The 26,783-nt window shown below is 42.5% G+C and overlaps 1 protein-coding gene across 2 annotated transcripts in view; it reads right to left on the bottom strand.

The window, feature by feature from the left end:
• SLC2A9 (solute carrier family 2 member 9) overlaps positions 1–26,783 on the bottom strand; it is a 689,875-nt gene that overhangs the window by 293,091 nt on the left and 370,001 nt on the right. For both annotated transcript variants that reach the window (XM_073610132.1, XM_073610123.1), the window contains exons 8-9: positions 18,523–18,710; positions 14,780–14,890 (exon numbers count right to left, since the gene is read on the bottom strand). In XM_073610132.1, coding sequence (XP_073466233.1) covers positions 14,780–14,890; positions 18,523–18,710 — 299 coding nt within the window. The remainder of the gene's footprint in view (positions 1–14,779; positions 14,891–18,522; positions 18,711–26,783) is intronic.

Raw genomic sequence — 26,783 nt, 5'->3', positions numbered from 1 at the left:
CTTTTAAAAGTGTCAGTCTTTATTGAACTTGCAAACAATCCTGAAAATAAAACAGCTTACTTCTGCAAAAAACACTAAAAAGTTCATAACTCTGGTACAACATAAAACAAGGGAATGTCTCCCCGCCACTATACTGGTCCCACCTTGGGGTTTTGTAGGGGGGGGGGGTTCCTAGGTTAACTCCTTCAGGACAAAGTCCCAATTATCAGGGTATGGAGGTTTAGAAGAACTTCAGAAATTTCAGGTCCCTAATAAGGGCTTAGCAATCCAGAGAATACTGAAAATCAGTCCATTTGGATTATCCCAGAACCAATTATCCTGCATGGGTGAGAACCCCAGAAAACTCAACACTGCCTTCAAGCCATCCCATCCTAGAGAGACCACAAATAGCAGGGAAATATTGCTGCCGTCCAGGACTCATTTCTGGCATCCTGCAAAGTGCATTGCAGCAATACAGTGCATTTGGAAAGTATTCACCATGCTTCACATTTTGTTATTTTACTGCTTTATTTGAAAATTGATTAAATTCATTATTTTCCTCAAAATTCTAAAAACAATACCCCATAATGACAATGTGAAAGGAGTTTGTTTGAAATCTGTGCAAATTTATTCAAAATGAAAAAAATCACATGTACATAAGTATTCATAGCCTTTGCTTAATACTTTGTTGAGGCACCTTTGGAACCAATTACAGCCTCGTGTCTTTTTCAGTATGATGCTACAAACTTGGCACACCTATTTTTGGGCAGTTTCTCCAATTCTTCTTTGCAGGACCTCTCATGCTCCATCAGGTTGGATGGGGAGCGTCGGTGCACAGCCTTTTTCAGATCTCTTCAGAGCTGTTCAATCAGGTTCAAGTCTGGGCTTTGGCTGGGTCACTCAAGGACATTCACAGAGTTGTCCCGTAGCCACTCCTTTGTTATCTTGGCTGTATGCTTAGGGTCGTTATCCTGTTGGAAGATGAACCTTCACCCCAGTCTAGAGGTCCAGAACACTCTGGAGCAGGTTTTCATCAAGGATGTCTCTGTACATTGCAGCATTCATCTTTCCCTTGATCCTGACTAGTCTTCCAGTTCCTGCCGCTGAAAAACATCCCCACAACAGTATGCTGCTACCACCATGCTGCACTGTAGGGATGGTATTGGCCAGGTGATGAGTGGTGCCTGGTTTCCTCCAGACACGACACTTGCCATTCAGGTCAGAGTTCAATCTTTGTTTCATCAGAACAGAGAATTTTGTTTGTCATGGTCTGAGAGTCCTTCAGGTGCCTTTTGGCAAACTCCAGGCTGGCTGTCATGTGCCTTTTACTGAGGAGTGGCTTCCATCTGGCCACTCTACCATAGAGGCCTGATTAGTGGAGTGTTGCAGAGATGGTTGTTCTTCTGGAAGGTTCTCCTCTCTCCACAGAGAAACGCTGGAGCTCTGTCAGAGTGACCATTGGGTTCTTGGTCACCTCCCTGACTAGGCCCTTTTCCCCCCGATTGCTCAGTTTGGTCAGTCGGCCCACTCTAGGAAGAGTCCTGGTGCTTCAAAACTTCTTCCATTTACGGATGGTGGTGGCCACTGTGCTCATTGGAACCTTCAATGCTGCAGAAATTTTTCTGTACCCTTCCCCAGATCTTTGCCTCGATACAATCCTGTCTCGGAGGTCTACAGACAATTCCTTGGATTTTATGGCTTACTTTGTGCACTGATATGCACTGTTAACTGCAGGACCTTATATAAACAGGTGTGTGCCTTTCCAAATCATGTCCAGCCAACTGAATTTACCACAGGTGGACTTCAATCAGGTTGTAGAAGCATCTCAAGGATGATCAGTGAAAACAGGATGCACCTGAGCTCAATTTTGATTGTCATGGCAAAGGCTGTGAACTCAAACAAACTTTTTTCATGTTGTCATTATGGGGTATTGTTTGAAGAATTTTAAGGAAAATATTTCATTTAATGCACTTTGGAATAAGGCTGTAACATAACAAAATGTGGAAAAAGTGAAGTGCTGTGAATACTTTCTACATGCACTGTATTGTAAACTGTTTTTTAATTATCACATTCCTTTCTTGGGCTTTGTATACAGCCCATTTAAAAATTGTATGGTGTGTTAGTGTCTTGGGTCCAGGTAACAGCAGGTCATCACAGGTGCAGCGCAGCAGGGACTCAATACAATACAGCGGCTCCTTCGGGGGGGGGGGGGGCGCAGCTTAGGAATGTATTAAGGATGAAGAAGTTACATACTTCTTTTTTAGAGTCAAATTGTGATCCTGATGTTTTTTTGAGGAGGGGTGCTATAAACTGATTTTTTAAAACTGCTCTTCAAACTGGTATTTCTATTTTATTTCGAGGGAGGGTTGAATAAGCCACTATCATCTTGCTGTTTTAGGCAAATCTAAATTTAAGATGTGTGCATCTCCTACAAGGTAATAATAAATGTGCTGCTGCTTTCCACTGGAGGCTCCAAGACATATAGGAAACCAGCTTGTGATATAGCTCGTCAACAACTGCTCAAAACTAAAATATTTCATTTTATATTTATATTTTATACAGCAGTTAGACTCACCTATTCTAAATACACCAAACTGACGTAAACCTTTTCAGCAGCTGATTTTATCACTTACTGAGTATGCAGCTAATTTATTTTTTAATTCTTGCCTATGTTGAAGTTGGTGCCATGACACTGCCCCAGGTTTCCTATATCAGTGTGGCTCTTTTTTCTCGTAGCATTCCTTTTGGAAGGCAACATGTTTTTTTTCTAATGTCAGATGTTTGTGAACTGTGAAATCTGGTTACACCCAGCCTGGATACTGTTGGAGTAACCTGGGATGCCAGTACAGCAGGTTTACCCAGCAGGGCAAATGTAACTGAAGAATGCATATCAGAACCTTCATCTGGAAGAAAGAAGGGATCACGCATGAAACAAGAAAAGCCGCTCCAGGTGAGTGAGTCTCTGGTTAATCCCCACATACACTAGTCAGGTGCTAGCCCAGCTCACATTCTGTGTAACATGAAGAAATAATTCCAGACAGCTGCACTTCCAAAAATCCTTTTATTGAAGCTTCATATGACAAGTGGTTAACAGATGGAGCAGAGGACAGAGAGGTAGACGTGTTTCACGCAAATGTTACTGCTTAGTCATTACTTCAGTAATGCCTTAGTAATGACCAAGCTCTAACATTTGTCCGAAACGCATCTACCTCTTTGTCCTCTGCTCCATCTGTTAACCACTTGTCATATGAAGCTTCAATAAAAGGATTTTTGGAAGTGCAGCCATCCGTAATTATTTCTTCAAGGAGTCAAGCATACCCCCTGGCGATGGAGTATGGGATAGCTGAGCTTTGCTTCAAACCACCTGGTGTAATAAAGATTAAAGTGCCTGATTACCATGACTGCAAACAAAGCTTCCAAGACCAGCTGCTGTCCTGGGTCAAAGCAATGGTTCATAGACTAATGCTGCCCCTAGTGGAGACTACAGCATGCTTCCTGAAAGATGGGCAGGAGAAGAATATACTTCCTGGTGATTAAGAAGGATGGCCTCTTATGAATTTTTCATTGAAAAGAGGACTAGAGAGGCGGAAGAGGGTGTTTGTGTGGGTGGTGTCTGAATGAGCTTTAAAAAGTAATGATCGGCTAGAATTCTTCCTCTTTTCCTTGGAGCCCAGCCAGCATACAGAGCCTGAAAGGAAGGACTTACGGTATTGTATCACCCCTGCTCTTTGTTTTATATGCTCTGTAGTATTCTTTAAGACCCCTTTCACACTGAGGCGTTTTTCAGGCGCTTTTGGGCTAAAAATAGCGCCTGTAAAGCACCTGAAAAATGGCTCCCCTGCAGTCTCAGTGTGAAAGCCCGAGTGCTTTCCCACTGAGGCAATGCGCTGGCAGGCCGTTAAAAAAACTCCTGCAGGCAGCATCTTTGGTGCGGTGAAGGAGCAGTGTATACACTGCTCCTCCACCACTCCTGCCCATTGAAATGAAATGGGCAGACGTTTTGACCCTTTTTTCGGCCGCTATCAGGGGTTAAAATTATATTAAAATAAAATACTCAAGCGCTAATATGGGATAAATATATACTATATAACAGTGTGTGAAATCCTACTTCAATCACTCAAAAAGTGATTGAATATCAACCAATTATATAAAAAATTACTCAGGTGGTGAGATAATTATATAAATACTCATATAGTGATAAAAAATCGTATAGTAATTAAAAAACAAGGGTTAATGAAGGGATTAAGCGGCAATCAATCAGAATAAGTGTCTCAGGTACCTCATAAGAACAATATATAATTATTGATGCGCTCTAATCAATGAATACCTTGTAAGCAACTCAAAATTATTTTGAATATCACTAAACACACAACCCAATGTGAACAATGTGTCAGCAGTGATCAATTTGCTCCTACGTGAAAAATAAGATAATAACACTTAGCACTTTAGTGAAAAGTTACTAAAATAAATGATAAATAATAAATAAAATATTATATAAACAGTGATTGTATGTGCAACTGGAAAAGAAAGGAGTATATCCTCTTAATCATATCCTCTTAATCATAACAATGATCCCCAAATAAGACAGTCTCTAATGAGGGCAGTTCTCATCCATTTGAATCACAGTTGTTTATAGAGACATCGTAACAATTTTAAATTAACTCTGAAATGTTACTTTGCAGCAGTTTGTAATGTTGAGTGATGCCGGGGTATCACTTTTAGATGGGATGATGACTTGCGCTTTTACATAGGCAGATCATGTAAAACTAGGAGGAGCTTAGTGACGAGCACTGCTGGTACGAGTTTGAAGCACAGCAGCAGTGGCTTTTGGTGAAGCTGCGCTCGTAGCGGCTGACTGCTTTCTATCTTCATGCCTTAAACGCAGACCGGGATATGTGAGTGTATCGGTCTCTGTGTTACCCATGGCTGCATTTCTTGTCTGATCTCTGCGCAATGATATATTTATCATTTTGTTTTACATGATCTGCCTGTGTAAAAGCGCAAGTTATCATTCCCCCTAAAAGTGATACCCCAGCATCTCTCAACATTACAAACTGATGCAAAGTAACGTAAAGTAAAGTAAAGTAAAGTAAAGTTTCAGAGCTAATTTAAAATTGTTACGATGTCTCTATAAACAACTGTGAATTCAAATGGATGAGAACTGCCCTCATTAGAGACTGTCTTATTTGGGGATCATTGTTATGATTAAGAGGATATGATTAAGAGGATATACTCCTTTCTTTTCCAGTTGCACATACAATCACTGTTTATATAATATTTTATTTATTATTTATCATTTATTTTAGTAACTTTTCACTAAAGTGCTAAATGTTATTATCTTATTTTTCACGTAGGAGCAAATTGATCACTGCTGACACATTGTTCACATTGGGTTGTGCGTTTAGTGATATTCACAATAATTTTGATTTGCTTACAAGGTATTCATTGATTAGAGCGCATCAATAATTATATATTGTTCTTATGAGCGGTTAAAAGTGCTCCGCTAGCGGCTGAAATCCTCCACAAAAACTACGGTAAAAATAGCGGTGCTTTACTGCCGATGCCCCAGTGTGAAAGCGGCCTTAGTGTTTTATGTTAGCATTTCTACTTGCTTATTTAAGCAGTGTGTTTATTTCTATAGTTAACATTGTTATTGTATCATCACCATTAACTTTATCAGAGCTTTGATAGACTAGCTAACTATAGGAATAGACATAAAAATACATATTCATAATAAATAGGGGAGATCCAAAACCATCCCATATTTATTTCACATCCTATGGAGCCACCCTTGCATGCAGGGACTAGAGTTGTGTCTCCATACACTGTGTAGGGGAACTGGATTGGGCAGATGATAGTGTCAAGTTCTACCAGTCTCGCCCCGCTTCTTCATGGATAGAGTACCCACATATATGCCTTTGTGGCCACCATCTTGGACACATTTCTTCTGGCCAGAGGCTTGCTCACACAATCCCCAGCCTGAGGCCTAGCTCTTGAAATTAAGGAATGTCTGCATTTTCAGCACTTTACTGCAACTTCATGTTTCTTCCCATAACCTATAACATTTGACATACTTACAGAACTTCAGTGCAGAGAGCCACTTGCATGAATGTACATCTTGCTGCAGTCTTTCTAGTGCAAAGCACAATTACACATATTTAGCTATCTTCCCTTCCTTCCTCTCCTTGGGAGCACCATAGATTTGGGACCGATTCCCAGTGAATACCAAGTCTTTGCACCTTAGGCTATCCATCATTGAGCCACAAGACAAGTTCCTTCTTTTAGTATACTGCAAATCTCTTACAAATGACCCTTCTGTAGCTTTGCCCAGCCGGCCATGCTCCCTGATGTTAACTATTCCCAGGTTTCTGCTGCCATGCACATTAGTGGGCTCTGTCATTGCCCCCAAGGCCATATGCACCAAGCTACAAAACTTTCAGTAGAAAAAAGGGGGTAGACAAAACAATTTTAGTCAGTTCTCAGATGTTCTCTGTCACTCTCCCTTGGAATTCACCCGTGCACATGGCTCCTTAGATCAGCTCAGCATAGAATTACATCTTTGCAGATCTGTGGTATTATGTTCCCATAACCCAAGAGACCTGGACCCCACCCACAGCTAATTTGCATAGGGACACTATCTTCACCCATTACATCATTACCAGAGGGGTTTTTCTAAAAAGGAAGCCAAAACCTGCTTATGATCTTCCCTTTACAATGCCATAATGGCAACAGAGCCATCTAGTTTCAGGCAAGCTAACTGCACCTGCCTACAACTGTGTACATCAATAGAAACATAGCCTTGTAGTCTAGGATGACAAGGCACCTAATATGCTCCGCCTTTGTCCAAACTAAGAGACTGACTTGAGACCGTACTATCCAATGCAAACTCTCTTTGTGAAGACTAGAAGTTCAGGAAAGCAGCAAATAGAGAGCAGGAGCCAGCAGCAAATAGAGAGCAGGAGCCAGCAGCACATAGAGAGCAGGAGCCAGCAGCATTAAAAGTTGTAAACTATAAGAGCAAGGATAAGAATTTTAACAAATAGTTTGCTGGCGAATGTTTATTTTATTGTGCTCAATGTGTTAAGCTGTAAAAGCTATAAAAGTATTTGGGCACTATGCACCTTCAGTATCATGCCCTCCTTTGTATTTATTGCATTTACTATCTCCCATGATTCTGTGCATCAAATTGCTATGAATCACTATGAATTTATTCCCTAAACTCTAATATCTGAGTTGTAGCAAAAGCAACTTAATCTTGACAAATGTATCCAGTTTTGACAAAAGGCCACAATGCCTTTATGTGAAAAAAATATATAAACATATTATCCCCCAGGAGACATAGCAAAAGTTCACAGACCACACTATGTTCTACTCACAAATAAATGACATAATGGAGATTGTGCAAAAAAGTAAATGAAAAATGACTTTTCATGAACTTTTGCTTTATCCAGACTTATGGAAAAAGAGATTAAAAAAAGACCTGTCTTAGAAGAATTAAAAAAGAATCCTGCTAATCCTAATTGACCGCAATATTACCTCAAATCCTTCAGCTCCTATAAACCAATAGGAGCTTTCCTTTTTTTTTTTTTTTTTTTTTAATTGTTTATTTATATGTAGAACCTGGCCCAAATGGACCAACAAGTTACACAGTATCACATTTATAACATATTTAGTACAGAGTGACTAGAAAAGATATACATTATGCATTGCGGTTACTCATTTCCGTGAAACCTTCTAACAATATCAGGTATAACGAATTAGGAACCGCTACTCTAAAGAATATGCACTCTCTTTTTTTTTTTTAAAACTCAATTGGTTTTATGATGAATTATTGTCCACGGGTTTGGTCCTCTTTTCTTTAATAAGAGAACTAAGAAGTATATACTAAAAGATTAGGATAATAGCAAAGAGAGGAAGCTAAGAAAGGGTGGAATAGATAGGGGAGAGAAGTAAGGGATTAGGGGGATGGGGATTGGAGGATTGGGGGGTTTAAAACCCACGAACATGGAGGATCATGCGATCTGAGTTTGTCAGATATTTGACATTTCAGCCAGGGAGGTATCAGTTGTGTATTGCGAATTTGTGGTCATGGGACGTCGTCGGTCCTTCTTAGAGCTTGGCCCTCAGACGAGTATATGAACATGGTCCATAATTGCCAGGTTTAGAAAATGTTTCTTCTCTATGTTGTGCCGTCAGGATGAGGTCTTCCATTTTCCTTATTTCTTCTACTTTCTCCAGCCACATATCAATAGTCGGCGGGAGAGGAGATTTCCAACAAAGCGGAATGCAAGCTTTGGCTGCATCCAGTAGGTAGCGTATCACAGACTTTTTATAAATTCTGTCGGGGGTGTCTGTAGCGTGTAGCAAAAAGAATGCAGGGTCGTCGGTTATTGTCCTATCAGTAAAATTTTGTACTGTTTCTCGCACTACTTTCCAGTGTGCCAATTTGGGACAAGACCAGAAAATGTGCAAGAGGGTTCCCTTTTCCCTCTGACAACGCCAACACATTTCTGATGTCGTAGAAAAATTTATGCAATAACGCTGGAGTTCTATACCATTGGGAAAGTATTTTGTAATTTGTTTCTTGGATCTTGGTGCATATAGATGATTTATGCGTAAATCCAAGAATACGTTGTTTCTTTATGTTGTTAAACCTACAATCTAATTCCACCTCCCATTTCAATAGTCCCGGGGGAACAAAGTCTGTAGGGGGAGCATTTATGAGATTGTAAGCCAACGATAGCGTGTGTGGTAAAGCTCCTGTCTCTGTAAGGAGTGTCTCCAGGGTCGTAAGAGTTCAATTGTTTTTCCGCAGGAGGGGGCGGGATAGAACTGAGGAAGTGTCACAACTGGAGTGTTCGTATAAAGTCTAGACGGAATATGCCATTTGGATCAGAGAGTTCTTTATGTGTTCTCCAACGTCCTCCATTGCTATAGTGGGATGCTAGGTGTAGTCCTGCCTCCCCAAGTTTCCGGAAGAAACCATCTTATAGTTCCGGTTTGAACAAAGGGTTACCTATTACGGGATATAGAGGTGAATTTTGGGATGTGAGAGTCGTCTGGGAGATTAGTTGTGAGCATATTCGTGCCGTGTTACCTATCAGTGGGTGGCGTCTAAGATCTGTAGGTATACCTTGATAACACCACGGAGTGCCTCCTAGTGGGATAGCGGTGTGGGATTGTTCAATATGAGTCCATAGCTTGGTCTCTTGGTGGCGACACCAGTCTATGAGCCTTCCTAAATGTACCGCATGATAATATGCACAGATGTTTGGTAGTGCAAGACCCCCATCTTTTTTGGGAAATACTAGTAGTTTGTTAGAGGGTCTTGGTCTTTTTTGTGCCCAAACAAAGTCTGTAAAGGCTGATTGTACCCGTTTAAAAAAGATAGAGGGGATGTGTATGGAGAGGGCCTGCATTAAATATAGGATTTTTGGTAGTATGGACATTTTCAAAATGTTGCATCGGCCTAACCAGGAATGGAGACCAGTTTGCCAGTTGGTCAGAAGTGTTTTGATTTTTGCTAACAATGGGGGGAAGTTTAGTTCATATACCTGGGATAGTGATGGAGGAATAAATGTACCCAAATATTTTAGGGCTTTATTTGTCCACTTCAGCTTGAAGCTGGATTGGAGATGTGTCAGTTGTGTAGGTGGAATCCCCACCCCCATCGCTTCTGATTTCGCGAAATAGATTTTTAGGTGGGAGAGGGCGCCATATATAGTAAATTCTTTTAATAGATTTGGGAGTGAGAGTATCAGATTTGATAATGAAAACATCAAATCATCCGCGTAAGCAGAGACTTTATGTTGGGTTTGGTTAATGGATATCCCAGTTATGTCTGGGTTTCGTCTTACATGGCACAAGAAGGGTTCTAGTGAGAGTGCAAAGAGTAGGGGTGATAGTGGGCATCCCTGACGCGTACCGTTCATGATTGCGAAGGTGTTTGAAGTTACTCCATTAACCCTGACTTTTGCTGACGGTGTGGTATAAATTGCAGAGATCCAATTCAGCATAGTACTTCCCAGGCCTATATGTCTTATGCCCCGTACACACGGTCAGATTTTCCGACGGAAAATGTGTTGTAGGACTTTGTTGTCGGAAATTCCGACCGTGTGTGGGCTCCATCAAACATTTTCCATCGGATTTTCCGACACACAAAGTTTGAGAGCAGGATATAAAATTTTCCAACAACAAAATCCGTTGTCGGAAATTCCGATCGTGTGTACACAAATCCGACGGACAAAGTGCCACGCATGCTCAGAATAAGTAAAGAGATGAAAGCTATTGGCCACTACCCCGTTTATAGTCCCGACGTACGTGTTTTACGTCACCGCGTTTAGAACGATCGGATTTTCCGACAACTTTGTGTGACCGTGTGTATGCAAGACAAGTTTGAGCCAACATCCGTCGGAAAAAATCCTAGGATTTTGTTGTCAGAATGTCCGAACAAAGTCCGACCGTGTGTACGGGGCATTAGCGTGGCAAACATGAATGACCAGTTTACCCGGTCGAATGCCTTCTCGGCATCTGTACTAAGGAAGACCGTCGGTGTGTTAGTTGTGATGGCTTTATTGAGTAAGTTCAAGACTTTTGTAGTGTTGTCTCGGGCTTCCCTAGATGGGACAAAGCCTACTTGGTCAAGATGTATTAAACTAGGTATCTGTTGTTGTATTCTGGTGGCCAGTATTTTAGTAAACAGTTTTAGGTCTGTGTTCAGAAGGGATATTGGACGGTAACTCCCGCACTGCGTCGGATCTTTACCTTCTTTGGGAATCACTGCTATTTGGGCCTGTAATGTGTCATGGTGAAGCGTCTTACCTCTGCCTAAGTCATTAAAAAGTTTAAGCAAGTGTTGTCCTAATGACGGGAGTAGGGTCTTGTAATATTGAATGGTCAGTCCGTCTGGTCCTGGAGACTTTCCTTTTTTAGCATTTTTTATCGCCAGTTGTATTTCTGATAACGTTATGGGCTCGTCAAGAAGGTCTTGCGATGGTCACCTTAGCTCCACCTATGAGGCCCTTTAAGAACAGGAACCTCCCCATCGTGTCTGTCTTTATGTCTGTCAAGGTCCACGGAACTTTTGCTGAAATCTGAACAGAGACCCCCCTGGATTTGGCCGCTGAGTGGGTAGAATGGTATACTATTGGGTAGTGTCTGTTTTTAAGTATCGGTAGTTTGTTGTCCTTAAAGTGTGTTTCTTGTAGTAGCACAATGTCTGCTTTCAATCGCTTCATATCGTTTAATAGCATACGTCTCTTCTCAGGAACGTTGAGTCCTTTCACATTAAGAGTGATCACATTTAGTACCTCCATGTCCGTGGGCAAATTAAGGATGGGGAGGAGAAAGAAAGGAATTGAGAAGGGTAAAAGAAATTGTAGTTAATAGAGATAAGATAGTTAAAAAGGTAGAGGTTTTAAGTGGTTTGGTGTGTCCCGAGGATAGCATCCCCAGTCGACACCCGCCCACAAAGTTAAGACTAAAAGTTTTAGCAAGTTAATGCTTCAACGCCCACCAGGGATACCCAGGTTGAAGCGTTTGCCTATGTGGAGGTGAGTCTAGCAAGAGCCAAGCGTGGAGGTCCCTGCTGTCCCCCAGCCCCCACAAACCTATAGTTGCTTATGAACATGTGAACCAACATAGTAAACTTGTATAAACCAGGTGGTATTGTGGAAATGTAATAATACAAATTTTTAGTACCTTTTGTTTATGTCTAACATGAACCACGATGACAACACAGGAACATCATAGAAGTTATTTCAACCAACTATTCTTGCATTTACATCATCTAAATCTGTCTGCTCCTCTTGAAACCGACATCTCTACTACTCCCCGTCCTACTAAGAACGACATGCCCACAGGTATGGCTGTAGGTTTCTTTACCCTTAGATCGTGGCAAAGGCCCCAGGTGCGGTACTCAGGGAGACCTCGTATTGAGGGGGGGGATGACGCCATCCAACCGTTTATCGTTACCGCGTACTCCCTGTCACTTCCCCCAGATCCCCCATGTCCACATGCTATTGTAATACAGTAAAGTGAAGGAAAGTAAAGTAAAGCAGGGCAACCCCCTCCGGCCCCCCTCCCCCCCGCAGCATTAACACATCTCAGTTATCTGCCCAATTACCATCAATCCCTGCACCAGACTCCATCACCCCCTCTCCCCCAGTGGTCCGCACAGACCTCCAAGGAGGACCCGCGTTCACCCCAGGTAATGAGTCAAGGAAACGGCACTCACGATCCCAGCTATAGTCTCAGATGCGCAGTCTGCGGTGGTCCGTGATCCGGCCGGTGGCTCGATCTCCAACACCCCCTCTCATCTCCGTTGAAAGTCTCCTGGATATGTTGTTCGTGGGGTGATGCACAAGGGGGAGCAAAACTTCCCTCACCACTCCGGCGAGTATGATTTTGAGCGGGGGGGGAGAACCGCCAGGGGGAGGGACAGACACAAGTTCCCCGTCAATCACTACCTTCTGATCTGCTCTCCACTACACATTAGCAGCGTTAGGTCCAAAACATGGCAGGGTGGTGGCAAGATCCAATGCGTTGCTGGAAGAACAAGGGCATAAAAATACACGTACGCTGCGGGGATAGGGAAAAGGGGGTGGGCACATCTCAAATGTCTCGGTATGGACAGGTTGAGCGGGGTAATTCAATTAGGGCTGTCTTTAAGGAAATGCAAGTATTCGCCAGTAACAGTAAAAGGAACAAAAAACTTGAATCCACAAATAAAGAAACTAAAAAATGCGATATCTTAGAACCCCACTTTGTTTTTAAGACTCACGGGCATTATTTCCAGGCCTGATGCGAGAGCGGCCCCTGGATCGCTGGGAGCGTGCAGGTGGATTAGATCTGCCCATAGCCGGGCCAAGGCATCCTGTAGGTCGAGGGATCTTCTGTAGCCAGTTAGGCACCGGGATTGGTTCTGCCTCCATGAAGGTAAAAAGAGCAGGGAGGTCTGCTGGAGTGCGCAGCATGAAAGATGCCCGCTCCGTCCGGAAGGTGACTGCCAGCGGGTACCCCCACCGGTATGTACATCCACTCCTTCTCGCCACTTCCAGCACTGGTTTCAACATGGCGCAACGCTGTAATGTGGCTCTGGAGAGGTCCGGAAGAATTTGGATGTGGGCACCGTCAAATTCAATGTCTCCCTGATCCCAGGCATTCAGCAGGAGGGTTTCCTTTTGTGCGTATCTGTGTAGCCTGCACAATACATCTCGGGGTCTAGCGGGATCCGTAGATTTGGGTCCCAGGGTACGATGTATCCTATCAATTTCCAAGTTAGGAGGTGGATCTGCCATGAGCATGTGGAAGATTGCTGTCGCTGTTTCGGCCAGATCTTCAGGACCAGTGGCCTCCGGGATCCCCCGTAACCGTAAGTTATTTCGGCGGCTGCGGTCCTCCATTTCCTCTAAATGTAGTTGCATGGGCTTGCTGTGATTGTTCCACTGCTTGCACTTCATCTTCCAAGGCAGTAAGTTTGCTCTCTCTGGAGGTGACCCAATTTTCTACATTGTTTAGATCTGCTTTTACCTCCTGAATGTCTTTACTATGTGCCTCCTCTATTCTCAGGATGAGGGCCTCTATGTCCGCTCTTGTAGGGAGGGCTCTGAGCATGCTGCAAAGATCTTCCTCTATGGGGGCCTGGGTCAATGAGGTGCCCTCCATACTTGAACAAAATATTGCCGGTGTCCCTGTGAGGGACATAGACGCCTGTGTGTGAGTGGGAGGGAGACTCTGCGATCCCACAGAGGTAGCAGCCATGGAGGTTACACGTGGTGCGGCCACTATGGCGCCCGGGGATAGGACTGTTTTACCGTTAAAAAAGTGCGGTATCCCTGGTTGTATAGTCCGGTGGTTAGATCCCCATGTAGATGATCATGTCCTGTATCGTTTGGCGCTGTTCATGCCTTGTTCACATGAATTGAAGGATGCTTTTCGGTCCGTGCGGGCAGGATCGGGCGAGAGCTCCAACCATGCACGTCTTTACTCGGCCATTGCTAAGCCACGCCCCAGGAGCTTTCCTTTCTATGATTCATGTATCAATCATTACATTGCAATGGTGAGCCAAATCAGGAGCAAATAGACCCCTAAATTAATCAGATGCTGCCCTGTCCTAAAGTGAATTTGTGCTTTGCGATGCACAAGTAATGGATAAATCTAAGGGTTTTGGTTTAGAAGATCGATACATTTACATAATAATAGACCTTTCACCTTCGGACCTCTTTTACATGGGTAAAAAACAGGTGGTTGAGCTGAGGTTTTACCGCCACCCATCTACAAGTCTACAATATAGCCCAAAGCTATATGGCTCATATGCTGCAGCCACAACGGTTTACGTCATGGCAAATTTAACTCGGCATTTCAAGCAAGTGTACAGGCGGCACCACCAGTCAAACCCGGCCATTCAAGTCAAGGGCAGTTTGGCTTGCAGTTGCATTAGTCCCATTGTAAATTGCCATTAGGCAAAATTCAGGTCTAACGTTGGCTGCTTAGCTGTACTTTGAAATAATCAGTCTCTTTATGAAAGCTATACAGTACTACAATTAGCAACTAACCCATAGACATGGTTTTTACAATTCAGATTTATTCTTTGATTCAAAAGATCTGGGTAATTGTAATTATAATAAAATATATACAGTTACGTCATTATATGCTCTTTCAGTGTTCTTTAGACAACCTATAAACATCCCAGGGAACATTAATACGTTTATGATGTCAAGTAATTACTATTTTTGCTTTATGAAGAACCACAGAAGATTGACACTAACATGGAGACATTTGGGAGTGTGATATTACTTACGGATAAAACAGCAGCCAAGATTTCTATGCCGCCCGTGGAGAGGGTAATATATGGAATTGTATCACGCTCAATACCGGATGCCTCAAATATGCTGTTGGTGTAGAACCATATCTAGAATCAAATAAAGTAGGCAGGTGAAAAAAATAAGTTAGGAACAAATAAAGTTTAGCAAAGTACATTTTTTTAAAAAAATACATACAGTAGGGGACTTCCATTTGTCCCCATAAAAAGCTTAAAACTAAATCTGTAATAAATCCCAAGTGAAGACAGAGAGACAAAATGGAACTGATTACTTCCATTACCATTTACTAAAACTGGAGAGTGCAAAATCCAGTGTAGCTCTGCATAGAAACCAATCAGCTTCCGGGTTTTTTGTCAAAGCTTAGAAAAGTTATTAAACCCACAACAGCCTTAAGGGCCGGTTCCCACTGGTGCGATGTCTGAGATCGGATGTGATTCGCACCTCACTGCAGTGCAAATCACATGCGATCTCTGTGCGATGCGATTTCAGCCATAAAGATTGTATGGCTGAATTTGCATCAAACTCTCACAGGACCCTTTTTTGGTCCGCAGCAGAATCGGATCCGATTCCTGTCCGAGTTTTCAGATCGCCCTGCGATATGCGAACTGATTTGGGGGTGTCATTAACTTTTAACTGACACTCCCAGCAGTTCGCATAGGGCAGTGTGAACTTCTGCCGGGAGACATGCGATGCGGGAACCCACAGTGGAGCATGCTTGTTATGCTCACTGTGGAGCCAAAGGGGTTAATCTTCTGCATTGTGTAAAAAAGGCTATTTGATCCTATCTTCTCTGATCCTGTCATTTTTCCACTGTCCTAATCCATCTCCTGATAGTACAGAGTCTTGGAGTCACTCTGCACATGCTCAGTTCGGTGTGTATTGCTAGAGCTTTTTTTTTTCTTGAGAGGGTGCATGTAATTAGCACAGATCCAATCAGCACTGTCCAGACAGAGGGTCAGGGGTCCTGCAGACTCATAGGACAGTCAGAGGAGAATGAAAACTCCTCCTACAAACTGTAACCAGTGCTTGGCCGGGCACTGGTCTTATATTTACTAAACTAATTGCATTTCCATGTTCTGTGTACTGTGGGAGACCAGATATAGTGAATGCAGGGTCCTGGGTTTAGTAACACTTTCACTGAACAAGCTAAAGTTAGAAGTTGATTGGCTATCATGCACAGCTGCACCAGATTTTTCACTCCATAGTTTTAGTAAATCAACTACTATGCTAACAACTTCCATTTTTAAAGTCTTGCCTCCACTTAAAGCAGTTGTGCAGTGCAGGCACAAGAGGTAGACCCTCATTAATTACCAGTCACAAAACTGGTCTTAAAGTAGAATTCCAGCCTAATAATAACTATTTCTAAAATTATTCCCTCCCCCTACTGCTACCTATCCTGCCTAAATAGTGTAAAAAAGATCTGTAGCATTACCTTCTTTTTTATTCTGTTCAGTCCAATTACATTATCCGGCACCTCAGGGTCCCTTGTTTCAATGATTGGCAGCTGCAGGGGAGAGGGGCAGCATCAACAACGGCTGTGACATGGGAGCCTACGGGTGACATCACGGCTCCTGGAATTCCCAGTCATTGTTGAGCGTTCCCTCCTTTCCCCCTGCAGCCACGTCTCAATGACACAGGGATGTGACCGGACCGGTGCAGATGTGGATGGAGGAATCTCTTTTCCCTCTGTAAGAGCACTGGGTGCCTTATTGGCCAGTTACCATGCATCAGCACACCTCCCAACTTTTTGAGATGGGAATAAGGGACACCCATCAGCAAAAGTATGCAGGCGTAGGACACACCCCTTGCCACACCCCCTTAAAGGAGAATTGTACAAAAAAACAAGATTGGTTAAACCCACAAATGTTTTTTTTACCACTAATATTCCATTATATTGGCTTTTGGAATTTACAAATGCAGCAATTTAGAAATCAGATAAAAGGTTTAGCACTGGAAAACAATTTTTGATAGATAAAAAGTGCATTTTATATACAACTATATAGATCAGACCAAAATGAGGGACAAATGAGGAGGAATGAGGGACAGAGGGACATTATTCCAAATCAGGGACAGTCCCTCAAAATCAGGGACAGTTGAGAGCTATGCATCAGGGTATTCTCCTGGGAGGTCAGGGAGTAAGTCAAACCCCCCCTGACCTAAAAGTACTTGGTATTTCTCTTTACTCACCATGGCTGAACAATGCAGCAAGGAAGCTTGTTCTGCTGGGGAGTGTTGGAAGTGCTGGGTATTTCTCTTTAATTGTCATGGCTGAACAATGCAGTGGGGAAGAAAAAATTGACTATGTGTGGCTGGGGATGGGTAAAGGAAAAGATGAGTATGTTCTGCTGGGGAGGGTTGGTAGTGCTTGGTATTTCTCCTTACTTTCATGGCTAAACAATGCAGTGGGGAAGGAAAAAATGAGTATGTGATGGTCACAGTTAAATCCTAGAGGCTGCAGATGAGTATGGGCAGCAGCAGAGCGCAAGAGTTATGTGAAGCTTTTGCACACCTCCCTACTTTTTGAGATGGGAATTATGGACACCTATCAGCAAAAGTATGCAGGCATAGGACAAACCCCTTGCCACGCCCCCTTAAAGGAGACTTGTAAAAAAAAAAAACAAGTTTGGTTAAACCCACAAGTGCTTTTTTTTACCACTACTATTCCTTAATATTGGCTTTTGGAATTTGCAATTGCAACAAATTAGAAATCAGATGAAAGGTTTAGCACTGGGAAACACTTTAAGATAGATAAAAAGTGCATTTTATATACAGCTATATAGATCAGACCAAAATGAGAGGCAAATGAGGAGGAATGAGGGACAGAGGGACATTGCTCCAAATCAGGGACAGTCCCTCCAAATCAGGGACAGTTGGGACATATGCTTTTGCTGTGTTATGACTGGACAGGATCACTGTAGTACAAAATCTCTGCAGTTTAGTTATGGTCAAGAGACAGGGTAATCACTGCAGAGCCCTGCATGGACATTGTCTGTCTTTGTGTTGGGCAGTGTGATTGTAGCATAACTTACTCTCCTGGCAGGCCTACAAAGTTAGGAAAGCATTTTTACCTTTTATTAAGTCCCTCCGTATGTTGATCTAACCAAATACATAGACAGGTCTCTAATGCCAAGCTCAGCGCCTGCAGTTATGAGATTACAGACAAAATCCCCCATCCTGGCATTGTTTCATTCTTTGGTCTTTAAAGCAATACAACTGAGCCCATAAAGCAATGAACGTTGGATTTCTGATAGATCTGCCACGCATTAAAAATGGTATATCCTCTTCTGTGGGTTAACACTAGCTACAAAAATTCTAGAGTATGGTAAAAACAAGTGTTGGGGAAAAAATAATATAGAACAATGTGCTTATATGTGTATTCAGAGTTATTGCATGTTTAATTTTTTTTCAGACTTAAAGACCTAATCCTGAATGCTCTAAAGAACTCTGATGGATTTTACGTCTCCAAATACACTAAAAAAGCCAACTGGTAACTGAGCTGTCCAGAGTCCCCTAATTACTCTATCATGATTTATGAAAATTGTGGCTGTATGCCACTTATCAAAGGACAGAGTTAGTCCTTTATCCCAATCCTATTACAGCCTAATTCAAGTAATTGCCTTTTCCACAAAAGCAGCCTTACAATGGCACAATGACTTCAGATCCATCTAAAGGGAGCACACAAGGGCATCTGTATTGACTCTCTACTCATTATGTTACTTACAGCATTGAGACCGCACAGCTGATAACAGGCCATAGTGGTAATAACGGTTATAATCTGCCATCTCACAGAACGCGTCTTGATAAGTTCAATGACGGAAACCATGCGAACGTTCCTTTGTATCCGTGTTTCTGCCAGTACAGCTTCTATATCTTGAGAAACGTCCTTTCTTCCAAGGAATGTGCGGAAAGCTGGGTAAATAATTGCAGTATTTAATTTCTACTGATAAAAATAGAATAAAAAAATCATAATTTCTAAGTAATGGAAATAATTCAAATTCCAGCTGTACCCCACTGTCAGCTGCTGATCTGTGGCAGCTTGTGGTGGTATAGAAGCAAGAAATGAAAAGTGTCATGTGATCTCTCATCAGATGCCCCTTTAATTGGGTCATAGAATCCTTTATTAAATGCAATGTGTTTAGTCGGTCTGCAGTTCCAGTCAACAGATACTGTGAAAGGAGTGCAAGAAGATGTGAGCAGTGGTAAAGTCGTAAAGTAAAGTTCACGATTCGAAAAGAAATACCAAAAATTAGAAATAGTGCTATATTGTATAAAGTTCACTCATCTAATTTGTCTATATACAGTATTTGGATTGTCATACAAAAGACTGACAACATCACCATCTAGGATCCCTGGGGTTGGATAATTTGTTATCCCCAGATAGGAGCTTGTGAATGAAATGTGTCCATCAATATCCTTCCATGTGCCCCTATGCATATACTGTACTTAGTAACAGTCTACTCAATTTCTGCAATATTATGCACTTCCATTGACTAAATTGCTGAAGACCAATCCTTATGAGGCTGAAAGATATGAGCACAGAAAATTCTTGTTTAGTGTAGCTTACTATTTCTGCTGTAAAACATATCCAATAAAAATTTTGAAAAAAAATCGAATTTCTTCATCAATTTAGGCCAATATGTATTCTGCTACATATTTTTGGTAAAAAAAAAAAATCCCAATAAGCGTATATTGATTGGTTTGCACAAAAGTTATCGTATCTACAAACTATGGAATATTTTTTATGGCATTTTAATTTTTTTATTTTTTTTACTAGTAATGGCAATGATCAGCGATTTTTAGCGGGACTGCGAGATTGCGGTGCAGACAAATTGGACACCTGACACTTTTGACACTTTTTTGGGGATCAGTGACATTATTACAGTGATCAGTGTTAAAAATATGCACTGTTACTGTACTAATGACACCGGCAGGGAAGGGGTTAACATCAGGGGCGATCAAAGTGTTAAATGTGTCCCTAGGGGGTGCTTGCTAACTGTGTGGGGGTTGCTCTGACTGGGGAAAGACTGAGATTCGTGTTCTTGCTTAGCAGGAACACAAGATCTTTATCTTATCCCCTGTCAGAATGGCGATCTGCCTTGTTTATATAGGCAGACCGACATTCTGCCTCTCTCGGGAACGATCGCGGTTGGCCAGCAGGCATCGTGTCCACCGAACCCTGCTGATTGGCTCCCCCTCTGTCCAATCAGCGTGTGATCCTGCCTCCAGCGGGGTGCCCCCTAGTGGCTATTGCTCAAATTGACATAGAGGTACGTGATTTCGTGCAATAGAACTGACCTGATGCAGTACAAGTACGTTAGGCAGTCGGCAAGTGATTACATTTTTTTATTTTGCAACAAATGCATTTTTAAAGCTTGGCACTCCCCCTTCATCAGGGCTAAAAATGGGTAAAGTAGGCACCTGGGTTGGAAAAGCCATTAGATGTCAAGTTAAAATAAGGTTATAAGTTAATACACAGACTGATCTTTATGATATTATTGCACTAACAAAATATCTTTATCTTTCTTTTTTGAATTGGGAGAATTATTAGACATGGTAGATGTTGGTGAGATAAAGATTACACATTTTTATATTTATTTTATTTATTTATTTCAGGTACTTATATAGCGCCGTCAATTTACGCAACGCTTTTACATATACATTGTCCATTCACATCAGTCCCTACCCTCAAGGAGCTTACAATCTAAGGTCATTTAAATAACATCTAAATTATCCCAATGATCATAAAAGGCGGTTGATAGAGTAATAGACAATTTTTTGATATCTAAACTAAAACATCATTGTATATCTCATAATGTGTTTATATGTATCCAGCATTTCTCTGAAAAGACAGCAACAACACTTCTGAGAACAGATGCCATTGTTTTAAGTTTTACCTATCGTTTTTTTAATACGATCAATACAGTACGCACAGCTGAAATAGGACATGTACACCGGAACAATTGATATGCGTGTAATAAAGAAATACACATCAAAGACATGGAAACTACAAATATAGTAGAATATTTATAGGTTATGTAATAGGATTTGGCAGTGCATCAAAGTATCTGAGGAATATTCAAATGTACAGGCAAAGTCACCTGGAAAAAGTTGTCTACAAACTATTGACCTACTTTTCTGCTAGCCCCTATGGAATTAAGCAGCAATACAGTATTCTTTAATGAAACGTCTACCTCGCTGCAGTACAAGTCCCGTCTCTGTGGAGCAATGCTGCACTGAGAAGGGTGACTGCTGTAGAAATAGTTAGTGATCCTTTGAAGAAACAGAATAGCCTAACAGTAAACCAAAAAAAAACCTTTTATGTATTAAATATAGAGGGAATCTGTGCCACGTACAAGTATATCACTTATTGCAGTATGGAAAGTTAGTAACAGTCTTGATCACAGTGAAAAAGGTAGGAAACAAATGCAAAAGCTGGAGACCAAATATCAGGCTATTAAAGTGGTTGTACACCCTGTATAATCACTTTTACCTACAGGTAAGCCTATATTAAGGCTTACCTGTAGGTGCTGGAAATATCTCCTAAACCTACACGGTTTAGGAGATATTTCCGAAAAAGACGAGCGTCGATGAATACCGATGACTACCGGTGTGTACATGCGCCGAATGTCAAAGTGTGCATGCGCCGATGTCATCGGCGCATGCACACTTTAGATAGTGCACATTGTGCCGTGACTGGCGGCTCCCACGCGCATGCGCAGGAGTGACATCACACAACTCCGGCCAGTCACAGAGCCGGAGATGGACAGCTAGTGGGGACAATGGTGACATGGCAAGCTTTGGTTTCAGGTAAGTGACACATAATGGGCTACTATGTGATGCATACTAGCCCATTATGCTTTACCTTTGTAGGGAAATAAAGAGGAAGTAAAACCCATCAGGGTTTACTTCCTCTTTAATCAGTGCTTTCTAATAAATAGTAAATCACCCGCGCTATATATTAGTGATAAACTTGCTGCTGCTGTTCATATCATAAGTCAAAAATGTGAAAGAAAGTGGGAATATCACAGCGCAAACAAGCTTAATTGGGTAATAATAAAATGCTAGTGCTAATATAGACTAAGGGGGTTATTTACGAAAGGCAAATCCACTTTGCACTACAAGTGCACTGCAAGTGCACTACAAGTGCACTGCAAGTACACTTGTAAGTGCAGTCGCTGTAGATCTGAGGGGTAGATCTGAAATGAGGGGAGGCTCTGCTGATTTTATCATCCAATCATGTGCAAGCAAAAATGCTGTTTTTTATTTTCCTTGCACATCCCCCTAGGATCTACAGCGACTGCACTTCCGAATGCACTTCAAGTGCACTTGTAGTGCAAAGTGGATTTGCCTTTAGTAAATAAACCCCTAAATGTGCAAAAAACACAATAAAGCATGTAGCCAGTGAAAATGTTAAAATGTGCACAAATGCATATATACTCAGAATTATATATATATATATATATATATATATATATATATATATATATATATATACAGATAGATAGATAGATAGATAGATAGATAGATAGATAGATATAGATATATGTAGATAGATATATCTATCTATATCTATATATATAATATTACAAAATTGTTTTACCAAGTGCTAGGCTTGAACTAAATCTGCAAAAAAACAAAACAAAACAAAAAATGAAATTTAAAAAACAAGCATGTAGCCAGTAAAAGTTCAAATACATGTTCAAAAAATATATATACAATTCCAACTGCAAAATTTATTAAACTAAATGTGTAAAAAAAAAAAAAAAACAAGTGAAAAATCATAAACCAGCATGTAACCAGTGAAAGTTCAAATAAATGTGCTGCAAAAATGCATATATAAAGTTTCCAATTGCAAAATTTCTTCCCCAAGTGCTGCTGTGCTGACAATTCATAAAGTGCTGACCATTTATCTGAACCTTCATTAAAGAAATTAAACTAGTTAAAGCTGGCTATACATTATACAACTTTCTTTTTCAAATTCCTTTAGATTTACCTGTAGTGTAAGGGCCTGCCTGATTGCATACAAATTGAAAATGTTTCGGTTTGACCTCATATTATATGGTTTTGATAAATCTAAAGCAGTGGTCTCCAAACTGTAGCCTGGGGACCAGATGCGGCCCTTTGCTTGCTTTTATCCAGCCCTTGGGGCACTATTTCATACACTGATACCAACAATGGGGCCTAAGTCCCCTCACCACACCAGTGAAGGGGGCGCATTTCCTCCCATTGACACCAACACTGTGGCAAAATTCCTCCCAATAACAACAACAATGGGGCCCAATTACATCAATGATGGTGCACAATTCCACTCAATTACACCAAAGATGGGACCCAATGACATCAGTGATGGGGCATTATTCCTCCCACTTACACCAATAATGGGGTGCAATTAATCTCACTAAAACAAAAAAATTGGGCACTATTTTTTCCCATTGACATTGGGACCTTTTCTACTCCCACTGGCCACAGTCTGACCCTCTGAATGTCTGAAGGACAGTAAACTGGCTTTTTGTTTAGAAAGTTTGGAGACCTCTGATCTAAAGGAAAATTGTACAAGAATATTGTATAATGTATGGCCAGCCTTACAGTTTGTTTTCTTTAAAAACTAGCCACAGTCACAGAGTAGAACAGTTTGTCCTCTGCCAGCACGCAGCAAAAAAGGATTGTTGCTAGGGTTGCCACCTGTCCGGGATTCACCCGGACAGTTCAGATTTGGAATCATGCGTCCGGGTTTCTGACCACCTGAAACCCAGACACACATTATTCAGACTGGATTATGGCTTACCATCAGGAATGCTGGCTGCAGTTGTCTATGCCAACAGTGTCTGTTTCATTCTCTTTCACAATGCCCAAAGCCAGCACTAACAACCCCCCCATCACACACACAGACTGGAGATAAGAGAGGGCTTGATCTGCTCCTCTTCCTACCGCCTCTACCCCTCTGTGTCTGCCCACTCTCCAATCCCTGGCACTATGCCTCAGAAAAGGAAAGTGGGGTGGGAAATTTGAAGTCCAGCAGCCTCAGATACATCTGGATGAGAGGTGCTGACAGCCAAGGGGTGAGTGAGCTCACCATCCATCCCTGTCTGTGACTGAAGTCTCCCCCCTTCTCTCTCCTGCCTCTGAGTGAGTACAGTAAGGTAAATCAGGGTTTTTAGAGCACCCCTTACATCAGAGTTCCCCTTTACACCAGAGGCCACATTGTTTACTCATAAATCCGGGTTCCCAGAACATCCCTTATGTTCAAGTCTGCAGAGTCCCCCCTTACATCAGAGTCTGCAGAGTCTCCCCTTACATCAGAGTCTGCAGAGTCCCCCCTTACATCAGAGTCTGCAGAGTCCCCCCTTACATCAGAGTCTGCAGAGTCTCCCCTTACATCAGAGTCTGCAGAGTCTCCCCTTACATCAGAGTCTGCAGAGTCTCCCCTTACATCAGAGCAGGGGCGGATCCAGAGCCTAGTCTCGGGAGGGGCACTGCCAGAAAATATATTTTTTTGGAGTACATCTATCAGGGAAATGGCTGGCGTTGGCGCTTCAATCATCACGGCACCATGGTTGTTATGGTGTCAGGATGATTGAAGCGCATTATTACTATAATTACATTGTTATAAAAAATTAAATAGTTTAACTCACCATAATGCAGAATCAGTGGGAGCCCCGAGTGTGTCACTTGCCATGTCACCTGTCACCAGATGCAGATTGTCACTTGCCACGTCGCCTGCCACATGTTGCGGATTGTCACTTGCCATGTCACTTGCCACGTCGCCTGCCACGTTGCGGATTGTCACTTGCCATGTCACTTGCCACTTTGCCTGCCATGTTGCGGATTGTCACTTGCCATGTCACTTGCCACGTCGCCTGCCACATGTTGCGGATTGTCACTTGCCACGTCACCTGTCACCAGATGCAGATTGTCACTTGCCACGTCACCTGCCACATATTGTGGATTGTCACTTGCCACGTCGCCTGTCACCAGATGCAGATTGTCACTTGCCACGTTGCCTGCCACCAGATGAAGATTGTCACTTGCCACGTCACTTGCCACGTCGCCTGCCACATGTTGCGGATTGTCACTTACCACGTCGCCTGTCACTTGCCACCTGCTAAGGTGGTCTCTTGTGTCCCAGAGACAGGCAGCAGAGAGATGATGTAATCTCTCTGCTGCCGCAGCTGCCTGCATGGAGGGGGGAAGTTGAACTGCAGGGATGCAGGGCGGGCGCCGGGCGGTGAGAGATGATGTCATCTCTCTGCTCCCCCGCCCGCCGGCTCCCTGATTGGCCAGCAGGCAGCAGCCCGCCCACATTGAGCGGCACATGTCAGCAGCGGCTCTCTCATCTATGGAGCCGCCCAGCAGCTCCCTCACTCACGGAGCCGCCCAGCGGCTCCCTCACTCACGGAGCCGCCCAGCGGCTCCCTCACTCACGGAGCCGCCCAACGGCTCCCTCACTCACGGAGCCACCCAGCGGCTCTCTCAGTCACGGAGCCGCCTGGCTCCTCTTTCATTCACGGAGCCTCCCGGCTCCTCTTTCATTCACGGAGCCGCCCGGTGGCTCTCTCAGTCACGGAGCCGCCCGGTGGCTCTTTCACTCACGGAGCTGCCCGGCGGCTCTGTCACTCACGGAGCCGCCTGGCGGCTCTCTCACTTATGGAGCCGCCCGCCGGCGGGCTCTCTCTCACACCCTGCTCTCTGTCACCCGCATTTCTCGGAGGGGGCAATTGCCCCGTTGCCCCCCCCCTGGATCCGCCCCTGCATCAGAGTCTGCAGAGTCTCCCCTTACATCAGAGTCTGCAGAGTCTCCCCTTACATCAGAGTCTGCAGAGTCTCCCCTTACATCAGAGTCTGCAGAGTCTCCCCTTACATCAGAGTCTGCAGAGTCTCCCCTTACATCAGAGTCTGCAGAGTCTCCCCTTACATCAGAGTCTGCAGAGTCTCCCCTTACAGTGTAAGGAAACTCTGCAAGTTCAGATGTAAAAGGGAAACTCTGCAGATTTAGATGTAAAAGGGGAACTCTGTGGACTCTAATGTAAAGGGGGACTTTTGTGATTAACTTCTTATGATTAGAAATGTTATTTAATTGCAAAATATATGTATAGTTTTTACTATAAAAAAAAAAAATAAAAATTGGTATGCGCCCCTAAAGTGTTCGGGTTTGACTTGATGAAAAGGTGGCAACCCTAATTATTGCTCTTAGTGAGGAAGCACTGATCTCTTTGTAGAGATCCAACGTGCCTGTAAAGTCAAAGCTAGATCTCTAATCAACAAGGAACATGATCCTTGTGCTTTAAGCCATTAGCGGTCAGTGCTTACTCCCTTACAAAGCATTAGTGGTCAATTTATTCTCCCACTTCCCCTCCAAAGCATTAATGTCAGTGTATTGCCCCCACCCCCACCCCCCCACGGGATTAGTGGCCAGTGTACTGTCTCTCTCTCTTGTTTCTTATAGGCTACCTTGTGCTATAACCTTCACCTAATCCTAAACTGCTGGCATTTAAAGTAAAATAAATAACCCAACAAAAGGCGCATTTTTGAAATATGCTGATCTAAATGCAAATAAATCAATCCCATCTTGAGCATCAACTCATATGCTCTATACCCATACATTTATTATATATAATCAATTGCAATCATACATAACAATATGTACCATGTGAAGTCAACAAATTGTGTATCACATTATTAGATTCAAAACACAAGAACAAATCATAAAATGTGAACATAGAAAATCAAAAAAATGAAGGTAATGTATTGCAAACAACATTTTTTTATATTAAAAAAATAAAAAACAAATAAACAATAAAATACAACTTCTAATATCCTTGCGCAATATGTGAAGTCATAAATGTACACTGACTGGTTCCAAAACGATGATGACCTTCACCTTCCCCAGTGGGCACATGCCCAACTTTGTAAATAGACCTTTGTATCAAAAGGTCATGCAGAGTATAAAAGCCAGGACAGGGCTAACTCCAAAGGCAAATTTAG

Source organism: Aquarana catesbeiana, linkage group LG01, assembly GCF_042186555.1.
Source record: "Aquarana catesbeiana isolate 2022-GZ linkage group LG01, ASM4218655v1, whole genome shotgun sequence".
In the NCBI taxonomy this organism is placed as follows: Eukaryota; Metazoa; Chordata; class Amphibia; order Anura; family Ranidae; genus Aquarana; species Aquarana catesbeiana.
Note: the sequence above shows the minus strand (reverse complement) of the source record. Positions and strands in the feature narration are given on the sequence as shown.